Source organism: Leguminivora glycinivorella, chromosome 15 (assembly GCF_023078275.1).
Source record: "Leguminivora glycinivorella isolate SPB_JAAS2020 chromosome 15, LegGlyc_1.1, whole genome shotgun sequence".
Classification (NCBI taxonomy): domain Eukaryota; kingdom Metazoa; phylum Arthropoda; class Insecta; order Lepidoptera; family Tortricidae; genus Leguminivora; species Leguminivora glycinivorella.
The window spans coordinates 5,925,693-5,943,725 of NC_062985.1; the positions used below are offsets into that span (position 1 = coordinate 5,925,693).

General features: G+C 39.3%; 3 protein-coding genes across 5 annotated transcripts in view; 1 reads left to right on the forward strand and 2 right to left on the reverse strand.

The window, feature by feature from the left end:
• Positions 1–3,706: 3,706 nt before the first annotated feature.
• On the reverse strand, positions 3,707–7,640 carry LOC125233815 (polyubiquitin-C-like). Its single transcript, XM_048139944.1, has 2 exons — positions 7,489–7,640; positions 3,707–6,988 (listed from the first exon to the last, which is right to left on the reverse strand). The coding sequence occupies exon 2, from the start codon at positions 6,980–6,982 to the stop codon at positions 3,785–3,787; it is 3,198 nt and encodes a 1,065-aa protein (XP_047995901.1). The 5' UTR covers positions 6,983–6,988; positions 7,489–7,640; the 3' UTR covers positions 3,707–3,784.
• Positions 7,641–8,731: 1,091 nt separating this feature from the next.
• On the reverse strand, positions 8,732–12,418 carry LOC125234280 (cytochrome c oxidase assembly protein COX16 homolog, mitochondrial). Its single transcript, XM_048140503.1, has 2 exons — positions 12,208–12,418; positions 8,732–9,040 (listed from the first exon to the last, which is right to left on the reverse strand). The coding sequence occupies exons 1-2, from the start codon at positions 12,360–12,362 to the stop codon at positions 8,860–8,862; spliced, it is 336 nt and encodes a 111-aa protein (XP_047996460.1). The 5' UTR covers positions 12,363–12,418; the 3' UTR covers positions 8,732–8,859.
• Positions 12,419–12,558: 140 nt separating this feature from the next.
• Positions 12,559–18,033, forward strand: part of LOC125234276 (tyrosine-protein kinase CSK) — a 67,926-nt gene continuing 62,451 nt past the window's right edge. For 2 of the 3 annotated variants that reach the window (XM_048140496.1, XM_048140498.1), the window contains exon 1: positions 12,560–12,706. The gene's annotated coding sequence lies outside the window, so the exon portion shown is untranslated. Of the gene's footprint in view, positions 12,707–18,033 lie in introns of all 3 variants that reach the window. The other variant, XM_048140493.1, reaches the window with a different exon arrangement.

Consider the following 18,033-nt stretch of genomic DNA (forward strand, 5'->3'; position numbering starts at 1 on the left):
CTGGTCTAGGCCCCATATTAGGTCCATGCCCCATGTTTGGTCCGGGACCTCTAGGACCCATGTTTAGGCCTGGTCTCATCATATGTCTCATATTGGGCTCTGGGTAGCCCATGCCTTCAGGCCCTTCCCCATTCGAGTTAGGGTCTCTGTTCACCTGCCAGTTGTCATGATTTGGCTCTTGATCTGGAGGCATGAACGGAATTTGCATCAACGGTGGGATATTGTCTGATTGCCTTCTGTCATCCATTGGACTATCAGTGTGATTCTTGCCTCTGTCACCCCATCTACGCCTATCTCTGAAATAAATATTTTTTATTATACAATATTCATCTTGATAAATGAATTATTTTTTGAACCAAACATAGTGTGCTTAATACTGCTAATTAACAAGTAATATGATGTGCCCTGCCTACCCTACTCCTTTACCGGATACAGGAGTGACTGCATGCTCTGTGTGGACCAGGCTATTGAGTACCAGCACAGACATTCTCAGAATGTCAAACAGACAATGTAGCACATCTCAATTGGCATATTTGCTGAGCATTTGTGTCAACCTGGCTAATAACTTGTAGAGAAGACTGTCCAGAGAATTCAATTTGTAACATAGGTATTTTTTACGCGATTCATACTTAGAATCGCGAGGTCTTTCGATCTTGATAGGAGAAAAAGAATGTCCCAAGATTTCCATACATTTTCCAAACCTTCCATTCCGTTACCGCCATACAAAATGTATGAAAAAATAGTAATGGAATGGAAAAAGCCTCGGGACACTTTTTTTCTCCTATTGGGGTTGAAAGAGCTCGCGATTCTGAGTGGAAACCACATAAAAATGTCCAAATCCAAAAAAAGTGGGTCCAACCACTTTAAAAAAAGTGGCCCAATTGAATGTTAAAGAATTTGAATAATTGTTGTATCATAATAATTACCTGCCACCTTTGTCAGACCTCCTTCTCTCATTCTGGTCATGGTGCGAATACTCCCTCTGTTCTTCATGAGGAGCTTCAGAATATTCTGGCATGTGAGCTGCCATAGCCTTAGTTTCTTCCTGCTTCACCTGCCTCTCTTTCTCTTCTTTCTCCTGCTTTTGTTTTTCTAGCAAAGCCTTGTACTGGCTCATGAAGCTGCCATCATTGGAGAAGATGTTTGATGGGTTTTTGTCATCTTTTGAAGCAAAACTGAAATTTTTAGGCATTGTTAAAGGAGTACAGCTGTGTTTGTTTTCAATGTAGCAGCTTCTGATTTTCTATTTATTATTAAAATTCTACATTATGTATAATTACTGTTCCAGTTATTTTAGATATCAGTGGCGGCTGGTGAAAATTTCTGCTAGGCAACACTGAGCAAAAAGAAACCTACGTTAACATTAGGTGCCTTACTAGTAGTAAATTTTTTTGCAAGCCGGGAATCGGCTTGTATGGACCAGCCGCTGCTGGTAAGTATACTCCATTTCAAATACTAAGGCCCGATGCACTTGCAGTTGAGTGGTCATTAGGTATTAACAATACTAACAATAGGCTACCAACAACAAAACAAACAAAAACAAAAGATACCTGTCCAGAACCTTGTGGCATTTTCTTACACACTCTTTCGCTTTAGTTGTATAACGTGTGCCAGTGTGAAGCACTCCTAATTAGATAACAAAAGGCAAACAGGGCTTATTACACTTTTTTTAAGTTTCAAGTACTAACGGGCTTTCATATTTAAAATGAAGTATAATTAAATCACCAATATGATGAAATACAAAATTTTAATTAAACACTTTTTTGCTTTACACCACCCTTAACCCTTAATTCCAAATGGAGAATCTTAAGAATTAAGAAAAATATATTAGATTACAGTGAAAATAATAACTTAACATGCCCAAATTATTGACCCTGAACTAGAGACCGGAAAACACACCTCCAACCTCATATGTTAGAGAAAAAAAGGTTCAGTAAATAAAAAATACTTACTTCGATAATTTCGCTTGGGCTGCCAAAGCAGCTGCCTGCTTTTGAGCCTCTAGTTTCGCCTGTATTTCCATCTTTTTCCTCTCTATTATTTGTTCCTGTTTCGACATTTGGGCCCATCTTGTACTAAGCGCAGATTTATTCTTGTTATCCTTAAAATTAACCAAAGTAAACATGAGTAATGATAATGGTTACAAAGTTAATCGAACACTACGTTTTCTTAGAAGCGAATTGATTATTATAGTGTACTTTAAGGGTCTTCAATTTAATATTAAATAATTTCAATTCTACACACCATTTTTACAAGTATTCGACGCGCCACAGATAAGCAGCACATAGGCTAGGCAACAGCAAATCAGGAATACGTCAATGGCGATGACGCATAAGGCCCTCCACAGACGGGAGACAAAACTGTTTTGTCTCCGTCGTATTTGTATGAAAAGTTGCGTCGCCTCGTGTGCGCACCTTCATACTAGCCCATAGACCGAGCGACGGAGACAAAACAGTTTTGTCGCCCGTGTGCGCGGAGCCTTATAGAGCAAACCTTATTCGTCTATGGTTCGTAAAATTGCATCTCTATCGCTCAACTACGTAAGAGCGAGAGGAGAAATTAACATCTTCACTACTTGTACTAATAATATGTATTCTGTGACGGTAGCAATAAGGGCCCCCACAGACGGGAGACAAAACTGTTTTATCTCCGTCGCTCGGTCTATGGGCTAGTATGAAGGTGCGCACACGAGGCGACGCAACTTTTCATACAAATACGAAAGTCGCCGAGCAACTGTTGCCTCCGTGTGCGCGGGGCCTAACCGCACGTGCCAATATTCGAGCAAGCGAAACATTCCAATATTGAACCTCGAGCGTAGCGAGTGGTTCAAAAAGTGGAATCTTGAGCGTTGCGAGGGTTTCAAGGCACGAAGGTTAAACAAACTTTACCGCCGAGCGAAACAAGAAAATCCACCATACCAACACGAACAAAATACTGACTATAAAACATCAGACTAAATCAAATCTATCAATTTATTTTACATATCAAATGAAAGAGCATTTTTTATTAATTATCATCAAAACAACAACATAGTAAAAACTTACAACTAAACACTTATACTAAAAATCTTACAAATAAAAACTTATACTACTTAACTACAAATAAAAAATTTGGCTCGAATCGTCGCCAGTGGGTAAGGTGCCCAGAAGGCTGGCCGCATTGCCCCGCTGGATAGCTAGACTTATCCGCTGAGCGAAATACTGGCCAGCCCTCTGGTCACCAGATGCGCAATTTATTGAATATTTATGATTCAAAATCATCATGTATAGGATAGGTAAATTCTACCTGCCAGCTCAAGATATCAAGTTAAAATTTGTATGAAATTACTTTTTACTCTTGTGGATAAAATGCAATTTTGCTGTCTGTTGATAGCAAAGTAAGCAAAGTTACCAGTTGGTGTGGTAAAAAATAATTTCCACCTTGTTTGAGCGTCAACACTTGAATCTATCACTTCTAGTTTAGCCCCAGAATCCTTTACTTAGTTCAGGGTTCAATTGTACGCCCTCGCCGTAAAACAGATTTATTTTGCTACCTAGTGTCACTATTTAAGTATTTACTCCTTGTTCTGACAATTGTGATGAAAAACATTGTAATTAGGAAAATAGCAAACAAGTCAATGTACTAATTCGCACGGATTTGTGCTACATTTGTGACTTCCCAGGGAACGCTGGCGTAGTGTTATCTAAGTCAAAATAAAATACATATATTCAGTCAATGACAAAGCTTTATTTCACCTGTTTAGCAAATAATATTATTGGAATGAACAGTGAACAGGCAGTGTCGTTTACATGCCACCTCTCAATCTAAGTACAAGATGAAGGGTGGACTCTTTTTGGATATTGTAATCGGAGAGCGTGCGGCCGTCTTCCAATTGTTTTCCGGCGAAGATGAGACGTTGCTGGTCTGGGGGAATGCCTTCTTTGTCCTGGATTTTGGCTTTTACGTTTTCAATAGTGTCTGAAGGCTCAACCTCGAGGGTGATGGTTTTGCCGGTCAAGGTCTTGACAAAGATCTGCATACCACCACGTAGACGCAGCACCAAGTGGAGGGTGGATTCCTTCTGGATATTGTAGTCTGAGAGTGTGCGGCCATCTTCCAACTGCTTGCCTGCAAAGATCAATCTCTGCTGGTCTGGAGGGATGCCCTCTTTGTCTTGAATTTTAGCCTTAACATTCTCAATAGTGTCTGAAGGCTCAACCTCAAGGGTGATGGTTTTGCCAGTCAAGGTCTTGACAAAGATCTGCATACCACCACGCAGACGCAGCACCAAGTGGAGGGTGGATTCCTTCTGGATGTTGTAATCTGAGAGGGTGCGCCCATCTTCCAACTGCTTGCCTGCAAAGATCAACCTCTGCTGGTCTGGAGGGATGCCCTCTTTGTCTTGAATTTTAGCCTTAACATTCTCAATAGTGTCAGAAGGCTCAACCTCGAGGGTGATGGTTTTGCCAGTCAAGGTCTTGACAAAGATCTGCATACCACCACGGAGGCGAAGTACCAAGTGAAGAGTGGATTCCTTCTGGATGTTGTAATCTGAGAGGGTGCGCCCATCTTCCAATTGTTTACCGGCGAAAATGAGACGTTGTTGGTCTGGAGGGATGCCTTCCTTGTCTTGGATTTTAGCTTTTACATTTTCAATAGTGTCTGAAGGCTCAACCTCTAGAGTGATAGTTTTACCAGTCAGGGTTTTTACAAAGATCTGCATACCACCACGGAGACGGAGTACCAAGTGAAGGGTTGATTCTTTTTGGATATTGTAGTCAGATAGGGTGCGCCCATCCTCAAGCTGTTTTCCTGCAAAGATCAACCTCTGCTGGTCTGGAGGGATGCCCTCTTTGTCTTGAATTTTAGCCTTAACATTCTCAATAGTGTCTGAAGGCTCAACCTCAAGGGTGATGGTTTTGCCAGTCAAGGTCTTGACAAAGATCTGCATACCACCACGCAGACGCAGCACCAAGTGGAGGGTGGATTCCTTCTGGATGTTGTAATCTGAGAGGGTGCGCCCATCTTCCAACTGCTTGCCTGCAAAGATCAACCTCTGCTGGTCTGGAGGGATGCCCTCTTTGTCTTGAATTTTAGCCTTAACATTCTCAATAGTGTCTGAAGGCTCAACCTCGAGGGTGATGGTTTTGCCAGTCAAGGTCTTGACAAAGATCTGCATACCACCACGGAGGCGAAGTACCAAGTGAAGAGTGGATTCCTTCTGGATGTTGTAATCTGAGAGGGTGCGCCCATCTTCCAATTGTTTACCGGCGAAAATGAGACGTTGTTGGTCTGGAGGGATGCCTTCCTTGTCTTGGATTTTAGCTTTTACATTTTCAATAGTGTCTGAAGGCTCAACCTCAAGTGTGATTGTCTTGCCAGTCAAGGTTTTCACAAAGATCTGCATACCACCACGCAGACGCAGCACCAAGTGGAGGGTGGATTCCTTCTGGATGTTGTAATCTGAGAGTGTGCGCCCATCTTCCAACTGCTTGCCTGCAAAGATCAACCTCTGCTGGTCTGGAGGGATGCCCTCTTTGTCTTGAATTTTAGCCTTAACATTCTCAATAGTGTCTGAAGGCTCAACCTCGAGGGTGATGGTTTTGCCGGTCAAGGTCTTGACAAAGATCTGCATACCACCACGTAGACGCAGCACCAAGTGGAGGGTGGATTCCTTCTGGATATTGTAGTCTGAGAGTGTGCGGCCATCTTCCAACTGCTTGCCTGCAAAGATCAATCTCTGCTGGTCTGGAGGGATGCCCTCTTTGTCTTGAATTTTAGCCTTAACATTCTCAATAGTGTCTGAAGGCTCAACCTCAAGGGTGATGGTTTTGCCAGTCAAGGTCTTGACAAAGATCTGCATACCACCACGCAGACGCAGCACCAAGTGGAGGGTGGATTCCTTCTGGATGTTGTAATCTGAGAGAGTGCGCCCATCTTCCAACTGCTTGCCTGCAAAGATCAACCTCTGCTGGTCTGGAGGGATGCCCTCTTTGTCTTGAATTTTAGCCTTAACATTCTCAATAGTGTCTGAAGGCTCAACCTCGAGGGTGATGGTTTTGCCAGTCAAGGTCTTGACAAAGATCTGCATACCACCACGGAGGCGAAGTACCAAGTGAAGAGTGGATTCCTTCTGGATGTTGTAATCTGAGAGGGTGCGCCCATCTTCCAATTGTTTACCGGCGAAAATGAGACGTTGTTGGTCTGGAGGGATGCCTTCCTTGTCTTGGATTTTAGCTTTTACATTTTCAATAGTGTCTGAAGGCTCAACCTCTAGAGTGATAGTTTTACCAGTCAGGGTTTTTACAAAGATCTGCATACCACCACGGAGACGGAGTACCAAGTGAAGGGTTGATTCTTTTTGGATATTGTAGTCAGATAGGGTGCGTCCATCCTCAAGCTGTTTTCCTGCAAAGATCAACCTCTGCTGGTCTGGAGGGATGCCCTCTTTGTCTTGAATTTTAGCCTTAACATTCTCAATAGTGTCTGAAGGCTCAACCTCAAGTGTGATGGTTTTGCCAGTCAAGGTCTTGACAAAGATCTGCATACCACCACGGAGACGAAGTACCAAGTGGAGTGTGGATTCCTTCTGGATATTGTAGTCTGAGAGTGTACGGCCATCTTCCAACTGCTTGCCTGCGAAGATCAGTCTCTGCTGGTCTGGAGGGATGCCTTCCTTGTCTTGGATTTTAGCTTTTACATTTTCAATAGTATCTGAAGGCTCTACCTCAAGGGTGATGGTTTTGCCAGTCAGGGTCTTTACAAAGATCTGCATACCGCCACGCAGACGAAGTACCAAGTGGAGAGTAGATTCCTTCTGGATGTTGTAGTCAGAGAGTGTGCGGCCGTCTTCCAGCTGCTTACCGGCGAAGATAAGACGCTGCTGATCCGGAGGGATACCCTCTTTGTCCTGAATCTTAGCTTTCACGTTCTCAATAGTATCAGACGGCTCAACTTCCAAAGTGATGGTTTTACCCGTCAACGTCTTCACAAAGATCTGCATTTTGTCCTAAAACAACAAAAACAAAGTTTTAAAATAATGATTGCAACACAAAAGCAAAGATTTGGTTACGCCCTAGAAATTTAAGTCTTTAAAAAAAAGCTTCCGGTACAACATGACACACATACTTAGTTTTAAACTGAATTTAGAGTCTTTGCATCTAGGTCAGTAGGCAAGTCAACAACTCAACAGTAAAATTCAATTAGGTCACGGCAAAATACCCACTTATGTCTTCCTGTTAAAAACATGACGCAACTAAATTTGGAGATTGCATTTATCTTGTGAAACCATAATTACTAGTATAAATGGCTTACTGTTACAATGATAGTGTACAACTGTGTTAAAAAATGATATTTTATTACGCGAAAAACTCCATTTCTCTGTTCGAAGTGATCACTTCAAAATGGCGGATAGAAATATCAGCAAGCTATCGCGACATGATGACTACGTGGAAAAAAAAGAATCTAAAAGAACTTTCTGTTTTTTTATATAAATATGTATGTACTCACCTAGTCACTAGAATTTCTCTTATTAAAACACAATAATTATTATCTTCAACAAACAACTCTGAAGAGTCACACGCTAGTAAAGTTCCTTTTTCGAGTTTTCGCTTTGAAATGCGCTGGCCAATAAGCAGCGACTCCTTTTTATAGACAACGACAGCGCAATCAATTTTTCACCCGAGACGACACGAAAAGCCACGAGGTCGTCCGAAGCTAAAATGTGTTTCTTTCTAGCGCCATATAATAAAGTGAGAGAGAAGTATGAATATTTCTAGAACGCATGCGTCAAAGTCGGCTGATCCAAATTTCTTTGTGACGTCATGGGGGTTATTGATCAAAACAAACAAAGATGAAAATGATAATAAAGTAGGTTTGCAGACAATAATATCGTTATTTCGCAAAAATTCTAGTACATTATGCTAATCTATATAGGTAAATAATAGAGTATTTTAGATGCGCAGTAAAGTAAAATAAGGTTGCACATTCTTTATATCAGTATAATTTTGTAGGCACTGATTGTAGGTTTTTATACAAATGTTTCATAGAAACAAATGTTTAATTTAAATTCAAGTAGGTATTAGGTAATGCCTATACTTTAGCTTAATAGCTAATCATAACAACTGAAGACAAACGATGTAGTTAATAAACTGCCATTTATGAAATTTGCAAAAAGAAAGGTCTGGTTAATGATTAGATAGGTACCTAATTAATTAAATACAAGTTACCCATCGTAATTAACTGTGGTAGTAGGTATAAACTTACATTTGACTGTGGATAAAGAGCAGACATACCTACTGTATATGAGAGTTGTTTTGATCCATTTTAGACAAACAAAACCCAAGTTCAGTACAACCCAACAGTCTATATATTTTAGTTCTTTTTTCTTTTATAATTAGGTAGGCATTTACGCAGTCGCGTAAAAATAGGTGACTGCGACATTCGCTTTCTACGAAGTAGTGAATAATTCTAATAATGGTGACACGTTTATATAACTGTTTTATGTTTATTATGCTCAAAACCACTGATCTGTTCATTTGTAGATAGAACTTATCTCGTTGCCATAAGATTTTCAAATAGGTAGTTCGGCTATAATGTTGGTTCGCTATTAGATATCATTACCATTTCCTACTACGCATTTGTGCATGTTGATGCTCTGCTTGTTATCCTTTATGGGGAAATAAGGAATAAATTAGAAGGAAACTGATGTGCAAGCTTGTACCTAAGGCAAGGAAAATGAAATATACCTACCTTTAAATAAAAATATAATGCTTGAAACTTAATCAAAACATTTTGAATTAACAAACAAACCATTTCATTGATTACATCCTAACTATTTACATTATTTAACAACAAATTAATAACATCATGGCAGTACATTTATGTTTTCTTAATCGTATCAGGTTCCCACGGGCGCGGTCCTCGTTTATTTTCCCAGTTGTCAATGTCCAGTTTCTGAATTTCATCATAAGTGCCCTCGAGGGTGACATCTTTCGCTTTATTTAGGCCCATCTTCTCTGCCTCGGCTTTGCTCACTCCTTTTACTTGAGAAAACTGGTACCTAGAAAAAAAAACATCAGCATATCAGCAAACCTACCTATCAACCAAGCGCGGATCCAGCTTCGTGCCCGGGGGGGGGTCACGTGGTAAAGGCCCGGGGCCCCAGGGGGAGTCACGTGGTCTATTTGTATGGCCAACTTGCTCCAGGGGGGTCATGACCCCCATGACCCCCCCCCTGGATCCGCGCATGCTATCAACCTAGGTTTCTAAACTAGTCTAGAAAGACCTAGACTGACTCTATAGAAGGAAATTGTTGTGAAATCATTTCCAAGACTTCATGAGTCATCCCATTTTTAGTATTGGTAGCTAGAAGAGATATATCATTCATAAAAATAAAGCTTTGTACTTGATCAAAACATAATTTCTGGAAGTACTGATATGTACTATAAGGCAGCGTTCCCACTTAGGCAGTGTTCCCACTTATGCGTAGCGTGTCTCGGGGCGCGCAAAGGGCGTCCGCGCCACGCCACCTGAGTGTAATTCAAAAAGCGTCTCCTCAGTACATTTTGTATAGGAAGGACGTAAGGCGCGCCGCCTTGGCGGCGCGGCGCGCGCCCGCCGCCGCCACGCCACCTGGGGCGCGTCTTACGTCTTTCCTATACAAAATGTACTGAGGAGACGTTTTTTGAATTACACTTAAGCGGCGTGGCGCGGACGCCCCTTGCGCGCCCCGAGACACGCGACGCATAAATGGGAACGCTGCCTTATGCGTCGCGTGTCTCGGGGCGCGCAAAGGGCGTCCGCGCCACGCCACCTGAGTGTAATTCAAAAGCGTCTCCTCAGTACATTTTGTATAAGAAGGACGTAAGGCGCGCCGCCAAGCGGCGCGGCGCGCGCCCCGCCGCCGCCACGCCACCTGGGGCGCGTCTTACGTCTTTCCTATACAAAATGTACTGAGGAGGCGTTTTTTGAATTACACTGAAGCGGCGTGGCGCGGACGCCCGTTGCGCGCCCCGAGACACGCGACGCTCTGGTGTGGCCGGTCACTTAAGTTGTTCATATAATTGAAGGGCTAATGCTATTACTTAGTGCAAATGCACTGCCTGTGTGATGCCATACAAATGTATGGCATCACACTAAATAAATACTATAACTTGTACTTTACATTATGCAATACTGAAACCTTTTCTGCATTTATATAGGTCAAGTATTTTAGGTATTGTAATTGCTATTAGTTATTGATCTGAGTGACCCCTTTCATTATAAGGCTATAAAGCTGTTTGCTTTCAGCTTATTCATTTGGACTAAATTAAATTAATTTGACTATTTTGAACTCTCATATCTAATTTATTTTATCTTATCATTCCAGTCTGCAAATCATTTTTAACCGACTTCAAAAAAGGAGGAGGTTCTCAATTCGACTGAATGTTTTTTTTTGTATGTATGTTACTCGATATCTCCGAGGATCGTGGACCGATTTTCAAATTTATTTTTTTATCGAACGGGTATAAACGGGTATAACCCGAGATGGTCCCATTGGCACCAAGTCGGGGTCTGATGATGGGATCTTGGAGAAATCGAGGGAACTCTTCAAATGTTATAGGCGCATGTAATGTTCTTAGTGTATTTTTCAAAGGTACACCAGTATTTACGCCTGATGGTAATAATTTTATGTGGCTGAGCTGATGATGGAAGGTCAACTCCTCAACGGTTAGGAGTTAAAGGATAATTCTTTCACTACTGTACATATATTCGGACTGATACATATAATATCACTAGGAACCACTAAAAATCAACAAATAAATTAACTTTTTAACAAAAAATAAAACCGCCTTCAAAAAAAGCGTGTTACAAAACACGGAGAAACTAAAAAGCCAAAAATAATAAACCTTCGAATTCAGATTTCTTATCGGATTGCAATAATCTAAACATCCAAATTATAAACAAATCAATTATTTTTGGAGTCGGGGCCAGCCTGCGTATGGTTGGGTGGGGCAAACAGGAAATAGCAAGGCGACGAACAGGTCTGGTACAGACTACAAAAATAATTGATTTGTTTATAATTTGGATGTTTAGATTATTGCAATCCGATAAGAAATCTGAATTCGAAGGTTTATTATTTTTGGCTTTTTAGTTTCTCCGTGTTTTGTAACACGCTTTTTTTGAAGGCGGTTTTATAGCATACCATTTTTTTTAGCATGATTGTGTCATAGCTACATATTTATCATGATTCAGCAAATGAGCTGCATAATTCGTAGGTATAATTTACATATGGTTCAAAAGTAAATAAGGTTCATTACAAATTTAAGTTTTATAAAAATGACACCATTTTGACAGCCAAAAATGATTGGTTTAGACTGTCAAATTAATTGGCTGCCCAGAGCAAATATCTCATACTAATAATGCCCAATGACTAACTTCCCTATTGCAGATTGGTAGTCAATAAGAATATGAATTAAAGACTACAGCAGTACACAAGCTAATAAAGTTACTGGAATGTAGTCTCAATATACAAGAGATATATATTTCACAATAATTTATTCCTATGATACAAAGTAAAATTTGCAATGTACACACAGTACAATCTAAATAATCTGGCACTTGGGTGGTCCGAAATGTCCATTAAGCCGGCACTAAAACAGAGATGCAAGTGATAATTTCAAGTGCAAGTTTACCATCTATGTGTAAATTATCAGTATGACCTCACTTCAAAAGTGGCTAAAAACCAGATAATGGTTGAATGTTTTTTGAACTTATTATTTTATCAGTCTTTTTATATGCCATACATAAAAAAAAATGAAAATATATGGGTGGCGAATGGCTCTGATTTCCAGTAATCCGAATTTTCCACTGATCCGGCACCACCTCTGTGTCAGGAACAATGCCGGATTATCAAGATTGTACTTAATATCTTGTTTAAATGAGTCATGCAAATAATATTTTCATAACTGTATTTTTCTTATAATTTTAGTTTATAATAAAGCAGAATGCTTAATGCTAATGTAATTAAATATAGCTGATGACTACTGCACCTTATCAGTTGGGAAATACCCACTTTAGTGTTGTAAAGTCATTTAAGAGAGAAAACGTGACTAATACACTAAGGACATGCCAATCAATATTTTTATGCATTGTTTCAGAAAATTTGTGCATGAAATATGTTGAGTCGGTATTCTATTTAGCTATGACATAAAATATTATCAGCCGAAAGATAAAACACAGTGTAACCTGATTTGGGTCCATTCTCTTAGCCCGAAAGATCCTCCTACAACAAACAAAATAAATGGCACCCCATATTTAAACGACTTGCGTCTACTCAGAACATAAAAGGAATTGCGTATTGATGTCAGTTGTTCGAATATATTTCCGAATTTAGTTGGCATTTTATACTTTTCTAAGCATTTCTCGTTTCAAGATAAAATATTTTGCAATATGGTAAAGACAGCTGTCACTGCTGTCAGTTTGCGATAACCAAAGCTATTCAAGTTAACGTTAAAACGTCTGTAATTTTATTTCTACTCATATACCGGTTTTAGGACATCACTAACGATCATGCTTTTTGTTGTCTGTGGTACACCAAATAATTTTATAAAATGGCGGACTGTTACGAGTGACGTATGTGTTGTGTGTTTACTTACTTTACGAGTTTCATAATTATGTACTGTGATTTGATTGTGAAGTGAGGACTATTTGTCAACAATTTTATCTTATCTTGTGGGTGATTTTGGTAAGTGTTTCATATCAAATTCCACTGTTAATCGCTTTATTTCGTACGCGTAAAAATATGTCACATATGTCGCATTCTGAATTATGAATATGGATAGCACTTCCATTTATTTTGTACTTGTAGATTGATAATATCTTGGATTTTTGGGTCTGGGAATGTAATATGTTCATAAAAAATAGGTAAAAACACTAGTAGAAAAGATGTTACCTTGCCCTCCATCAGTCCTTCAAAATAGTGTATGATATGGCTAGCCTAGCATCATAGTAAAAATGCATTTTTGTTGTAATTCTGGCCCTCCTCTAAAATTCTTTGAATTATTCAAACATGCTGTCTCTAGAAACTAATGTTGTTTTGTTTTCAATTTAAAATAACTATGTTATTGTTCTAAAAACACAATACTCAATAAAATTTATCACTATTGAAATAAAACTACATTTTTATTGAGATGTTGATAAATTTTTTACCAGGACTAGGTGTAAACAAGTACATTTGAGTTCAATTTATTGGTTACATTCATCAAATGTTTATGACCACTCTTGTAATGGAAATCAAGCTACAAATACTGCTTATGAAAATTAAGGAAATTTATATATAGAGAATAGTATCTATTGGTTCGAACTTTGACAACCTCAGGATTGAATTCTAAATTAAACATACTACACAGTACTGCACAGTTTGCACCGCACTTTCAATTAATAAAGGCGAGGTCGCTACTCTTTGAAAAATATCCTTGGAAATGGATCAAAACATGTCGAGCGTTATATCAACTTCAATATGTGAGTAACCTGCTTAAAATATTTTTGAGTCTCATGGGGGTTTTATAGTTAATAAAAGTACTGTTTGTGTACTAACACTAACTGTGTCAAAATCAAAACTAGATTAATTGAACCTTAATGAACAATCTTCCCAATAATCCATTTCAGCTATTGTTTACTTTTTACAGCAAATTTCTACAATGTGGGAATGGAAACTATGGTATACTATACTGGCATTGTTTTACTAATATGAAAACTAGTTGCTTCTTTTTTCCTCAAGAACAATGCTATTGATAAACCTTTGTTTTCAAAAGACTACTTTAGTTTAGTTACAAGAACTTGTCACTTGGAAGACAACTGAATGTATCAATATTTGTGGTGTGGCCAACAAGACCAATATTTTGTGTAAAATATGGAAGAAAATAAATAAAAGCCAAATATAAGATATGAAGCATTGATATAAGATAGCCAATTACAAGGCTTATATTATGTTAACTGCAATTATTGACTGACACAGAATTTATTAATTTAAATTCCATTCAAACATCTTCACTGATAAATGGTCTGCTTTTTTTAAACTTGATTAAATGAATATTAATTCACAATACTACAGAGCTATATTTGTGGTAAGTAATAATAACTTACAATTTCACCATATTGTAAATTTACAGTGCAAAGTTTAGTCTGCAATGCAGCAATGCTAATTTATGTTTCCACAGTTACTGCCCAAACGGTAGCTATTATAAACTGCAGTCTGGTCTAAATTTAGAGTGCAGGGCTTGTACTATCACCAACCCCAAAGACTATTCGTCTCAGGGGAACCAATAAAAGCGTGAGCTTACTTAGTTATTCTAGTGTATGTCATGTGTCGAAAAAACCGTGTTTGAGTCGAGATCACAGATACTAAGTTACAAAAAAAGCTACACTTAGGTATGAGTTCATTCGCCGAAAAATAGTTTTTTTTGGCTCTGTATTTCCAAAATGATCAATGTGGAGAAAAACTATTAAAACAGTCAAAAGGCAAGAACTGTCGTATTTATATACTTATAGGTATGATGCTTAATTTTGCTTAGACCCTACCAGAAGGGAAGAGCTTTGGAACTTTGGATCATCTGCAAGTGGAATACCTGTATGCAAAAATGCAAGAAGTATAAGCGGCGGAAAAGCTTACCTACACTCTGTTATTGAGTTTGATTTATTTCATAGGCTCTCCTTGTAATAAGTTGTCGTTTCCTGGTGTTCACGGGTTGTCGCCAAAGCCCAAATAATTTCAATGTCTACTAATTAGAGTATTTCTACGTATTAAAATGATTGTTCTAACTATTCAATTTCTATCAACTTGAATTTTGGCGTTAACATATTGGCGGCAATCATTATAATTTCCAAGTCCTACCTGAACGTCCGGTATTCGCTGGGTTGCTTAAGAATTGCTTCGCTACAAGACGACTTGACTCTGGTGCCTGGAGATTGTTTCCACCACCTGTTGATAGATTATTAAATAAGCACTAAGTATAGGCAAGGTTAACTCGAGATTCTAGGCTCAGTTAACTACTACAATGAACATGACATACGTAGCACTTGGGATCCCATTTACTTGTATTTGTAATTACTATGTTTAGAACTTTTACCATATCAGTTACATATTAACCTAGTCTAATACTTAGCTCAAGTTAATCAGCCTTTTGGGACCCAGAGAAACTGCTTTTACACTTTATATACTCGCACCAACTTGTTCTTGCCATCGCCATTTTTTTATATTTTTCGTTTCCCCGATGGCGGCAAACTGATGTCATCTAAATGTTGCCAGTATTAAATGTATAAGTTTTAGTATTAGTCTACACAACTTACCACAGGATCGCGATGATTCGCGACACTCCCCGACATCAAAGAAGTTTATAAGAGAGCTGCTAAGTGGCGTGTCCACTCAGCAATCTTCTCTCGGGCTCGTCGAGCTGCAATCCGCTCTGGTCTCATCTCGGCAGGTGAGTTACTCAGCTCCCTGTCTTGTGGAGTATCCTCAGACTCTTGTTGAACTTTTTCTTGCCTATCAGTAACTTCCGACTCATTCGAAGACAATTCTATGCCCTGAACCACCTCAGCTTGTTCTTGACTATGTGCTTCATTTGTTACCTTCATGTCATCTTGTATCTGAGTTTGACAGCTTTCTGGTTGATGTGTATTCTCTAACGGGATCTTATCTAACTCTATGTTGATACGATCTGCTGGTAAAGTAAGTTCCATCTGTTCTACTACAGGAATTTCTGCTCCTGAAGATTCTCCGGTGTAGTCAGTTTCCAGTGGATAAAGGTGACCTAAGGATCTAGTAAACTCCGTGTCGCCAACCTTTACTTTTGCTACTCTACACTGTCCATCTAGACTCTTGATCAAGGTGGTAATCCTCCCTTCTTTCCAGTTTATCCTTTTCTTAGATTCATCGTATATCTGAACCATATCACCTATTTGTGGTAATTTATCAGAAGTGGATCTAGGTTGCTTGATAGAATATCTGTGCTTTTCCCTCAGACTTGTTAGGTATTGTCTTATGAACATATCCTTAAACTCCCCTAAGATCATGATACCTCTTTTCCAGCCTGCAATGAGGTCTACTTTCGTGGCAGTAATCTTGCCAGAGTTGTCTATCTCCATTGGTTCGAGAATCGCGCAGTTACCTAATCTCAAGAAGTCCACTGGTCTCAGCACACGGTCAAACTCTGCGCTAACATACGTCAAAGGTCTTGTATTGATGACTCCCTCAATCTCTTTAACTACTGTGAGTAACTGGTTATCATTCAATAAGTGTTTTTCCAACGTGCGCTTCATACAATGCTTTGCCAGTGCTATCATTCGTTCATAGACTCCTCCGTGCCATGGTGCCAGTTGAGGGATAAACTTCCACTTAATGCTGTTTTTTACACAATATGGGCTCGCCAGAAGTTCTGACGTCAGCTTGAATTGAGGTGCATTGTCCGATAATATCATCTTTGGCTTTCCTCTTGATGCTATGAAACGTCTCAAAGCAAGCAAACATTCTTCAGCTGTTAAGTCCTTTACTATCTCCATGTGAACAGCTCTGACAGCAAGACAGGTAAATAAGCATACCCACCGTTTCTCTTTTTGTAGGTTTGTTGTTACCAATACTGGCCCGAAATAGTCAAGACCTGTGTAAGTATAAGGATCACTGTAATTAACTCGCTCCTCGGGTAAAGCTGGTGTAGGAGGGAGACGGTATGGTCCCCCACCCTGTTTAATACATTGTTTGCAGGATTTAAGTACCCTCTGTACTTGTGTTCTTCCCTGAAGTATCCAGTATTTTTCACGTATTATATTCAAGGTATGCGGAACTCCCACATGGTAGTTTTCTTGGTGAGTCTCCCGGATAACCTTATCAGTAAAATCAGATTTTGGCGGTAAAAGAATTGGGTGTTTCATATCATAGGTCCAACGAGTATTCGATAGTCGTCCTCGACTTCTCAACATTCCATCTACGTCTAGATACAGCCCTAAGTTTCTGGTCAGATGAGTTTCTTTTCCACTAACTTCTTCTGGGAAATGTTCCTTTTGTAGGTTTATAATTTCTATTAAATGTGTTTTATTTTCGTTAGTATCAATCTGTTGGATAACGTGTTCCTGTTCTTGAGTTTCATGGCCATCAAGATCCATATCTATTTGGACATGGGGTATGACCTCGCTATCCTCCACTGACATCTCTGGATCATCGACAATGTCCAGGCCCTCCCCGGCCACAAGAAAAGCTCGTCGATCTTCAGTTTTTGTTGTACTTGGCCAATGTACTGGATCCTTGGAAAGGAATTCAGGTCCCTTGAACCATAATTCCTTTTTACTCTCCCACAAGTCAGGCCGGGTGGCCAAATCAGCTGGATTCCTATTTGTATCCACATAACGAAATTCAAATTCTTTGTTTTCCTTGATTTCATTAACACGACGGGTAATAAATGGGGACAGTAGTTTACTTGATTTCATCCACCCGAGCACAACCAGACTATCTGTCCACAAATAGTGTTTCTGAATAAGTAAGTCTATGTTTGCTTTAACATACTTCATAAGCCTGCTACCAATCAAATATGCTAATAATTCCTGCCGGGGTATTTTCAAGTCCTTTTGATCCTCTAATGGTGTTATTCTTGCTTTAGACATAATGAATGCTACCTTGTTCTCTTTATCTCCTGCTATACGTAGATATGTTACCGCAGCATATGCTTTCATAGAAGCATCTGTGAAAGTATGAAGTTCATATTTTGCTTTTGTTTTTAGACTTACATTTCCTATATGTCGTGGTATTTCAATATCTCTAGTCAGTTTAAGGTTAGCTAATATTTTTGACCATTTATGTATGAGCTCTGAGGACAAGTTCGCATCCCACTTAATCTTCATCTCGCAGAGCTGTTGGAAGAATATTTTTGCAGGTAGGATGAGTGGTGAAGCGAAACCACATGGGTCATAGACCCTTGCTAATGTGCGTAAAACGTCTCTTTTGGTAAGCTTCTTCTCATGGTATTCTAAGGGGTTATCATTAAATTTCAATTCTAATGTATCATTCTTCACATTCCACAT

Excerpts from the sequence above, each read along its gene's own strand:
- LOC125234280 (XM_048140503.1), bottom strand. The coding sequence starts at position 12,362 with ATGCCAACTAAATTCGGAAATATATTCGAACAACTGACATCAATACGC. Across the intron at positions 9,041-12,207 it reads AGAGAATGGACCCAAATCAG|GTACCAGTTTTCTCAAGTAA; the intron begins GTTACACTGTGT and ends TTTTTTTTCTAG.
- LOC125233815 (XM_048139944.1), bottom strand. The coding sequence starts at position 6,982 with ATGCAGATCTTTGTGAAGACGTTGACGGGTAAAACCATCACTTTGGAA.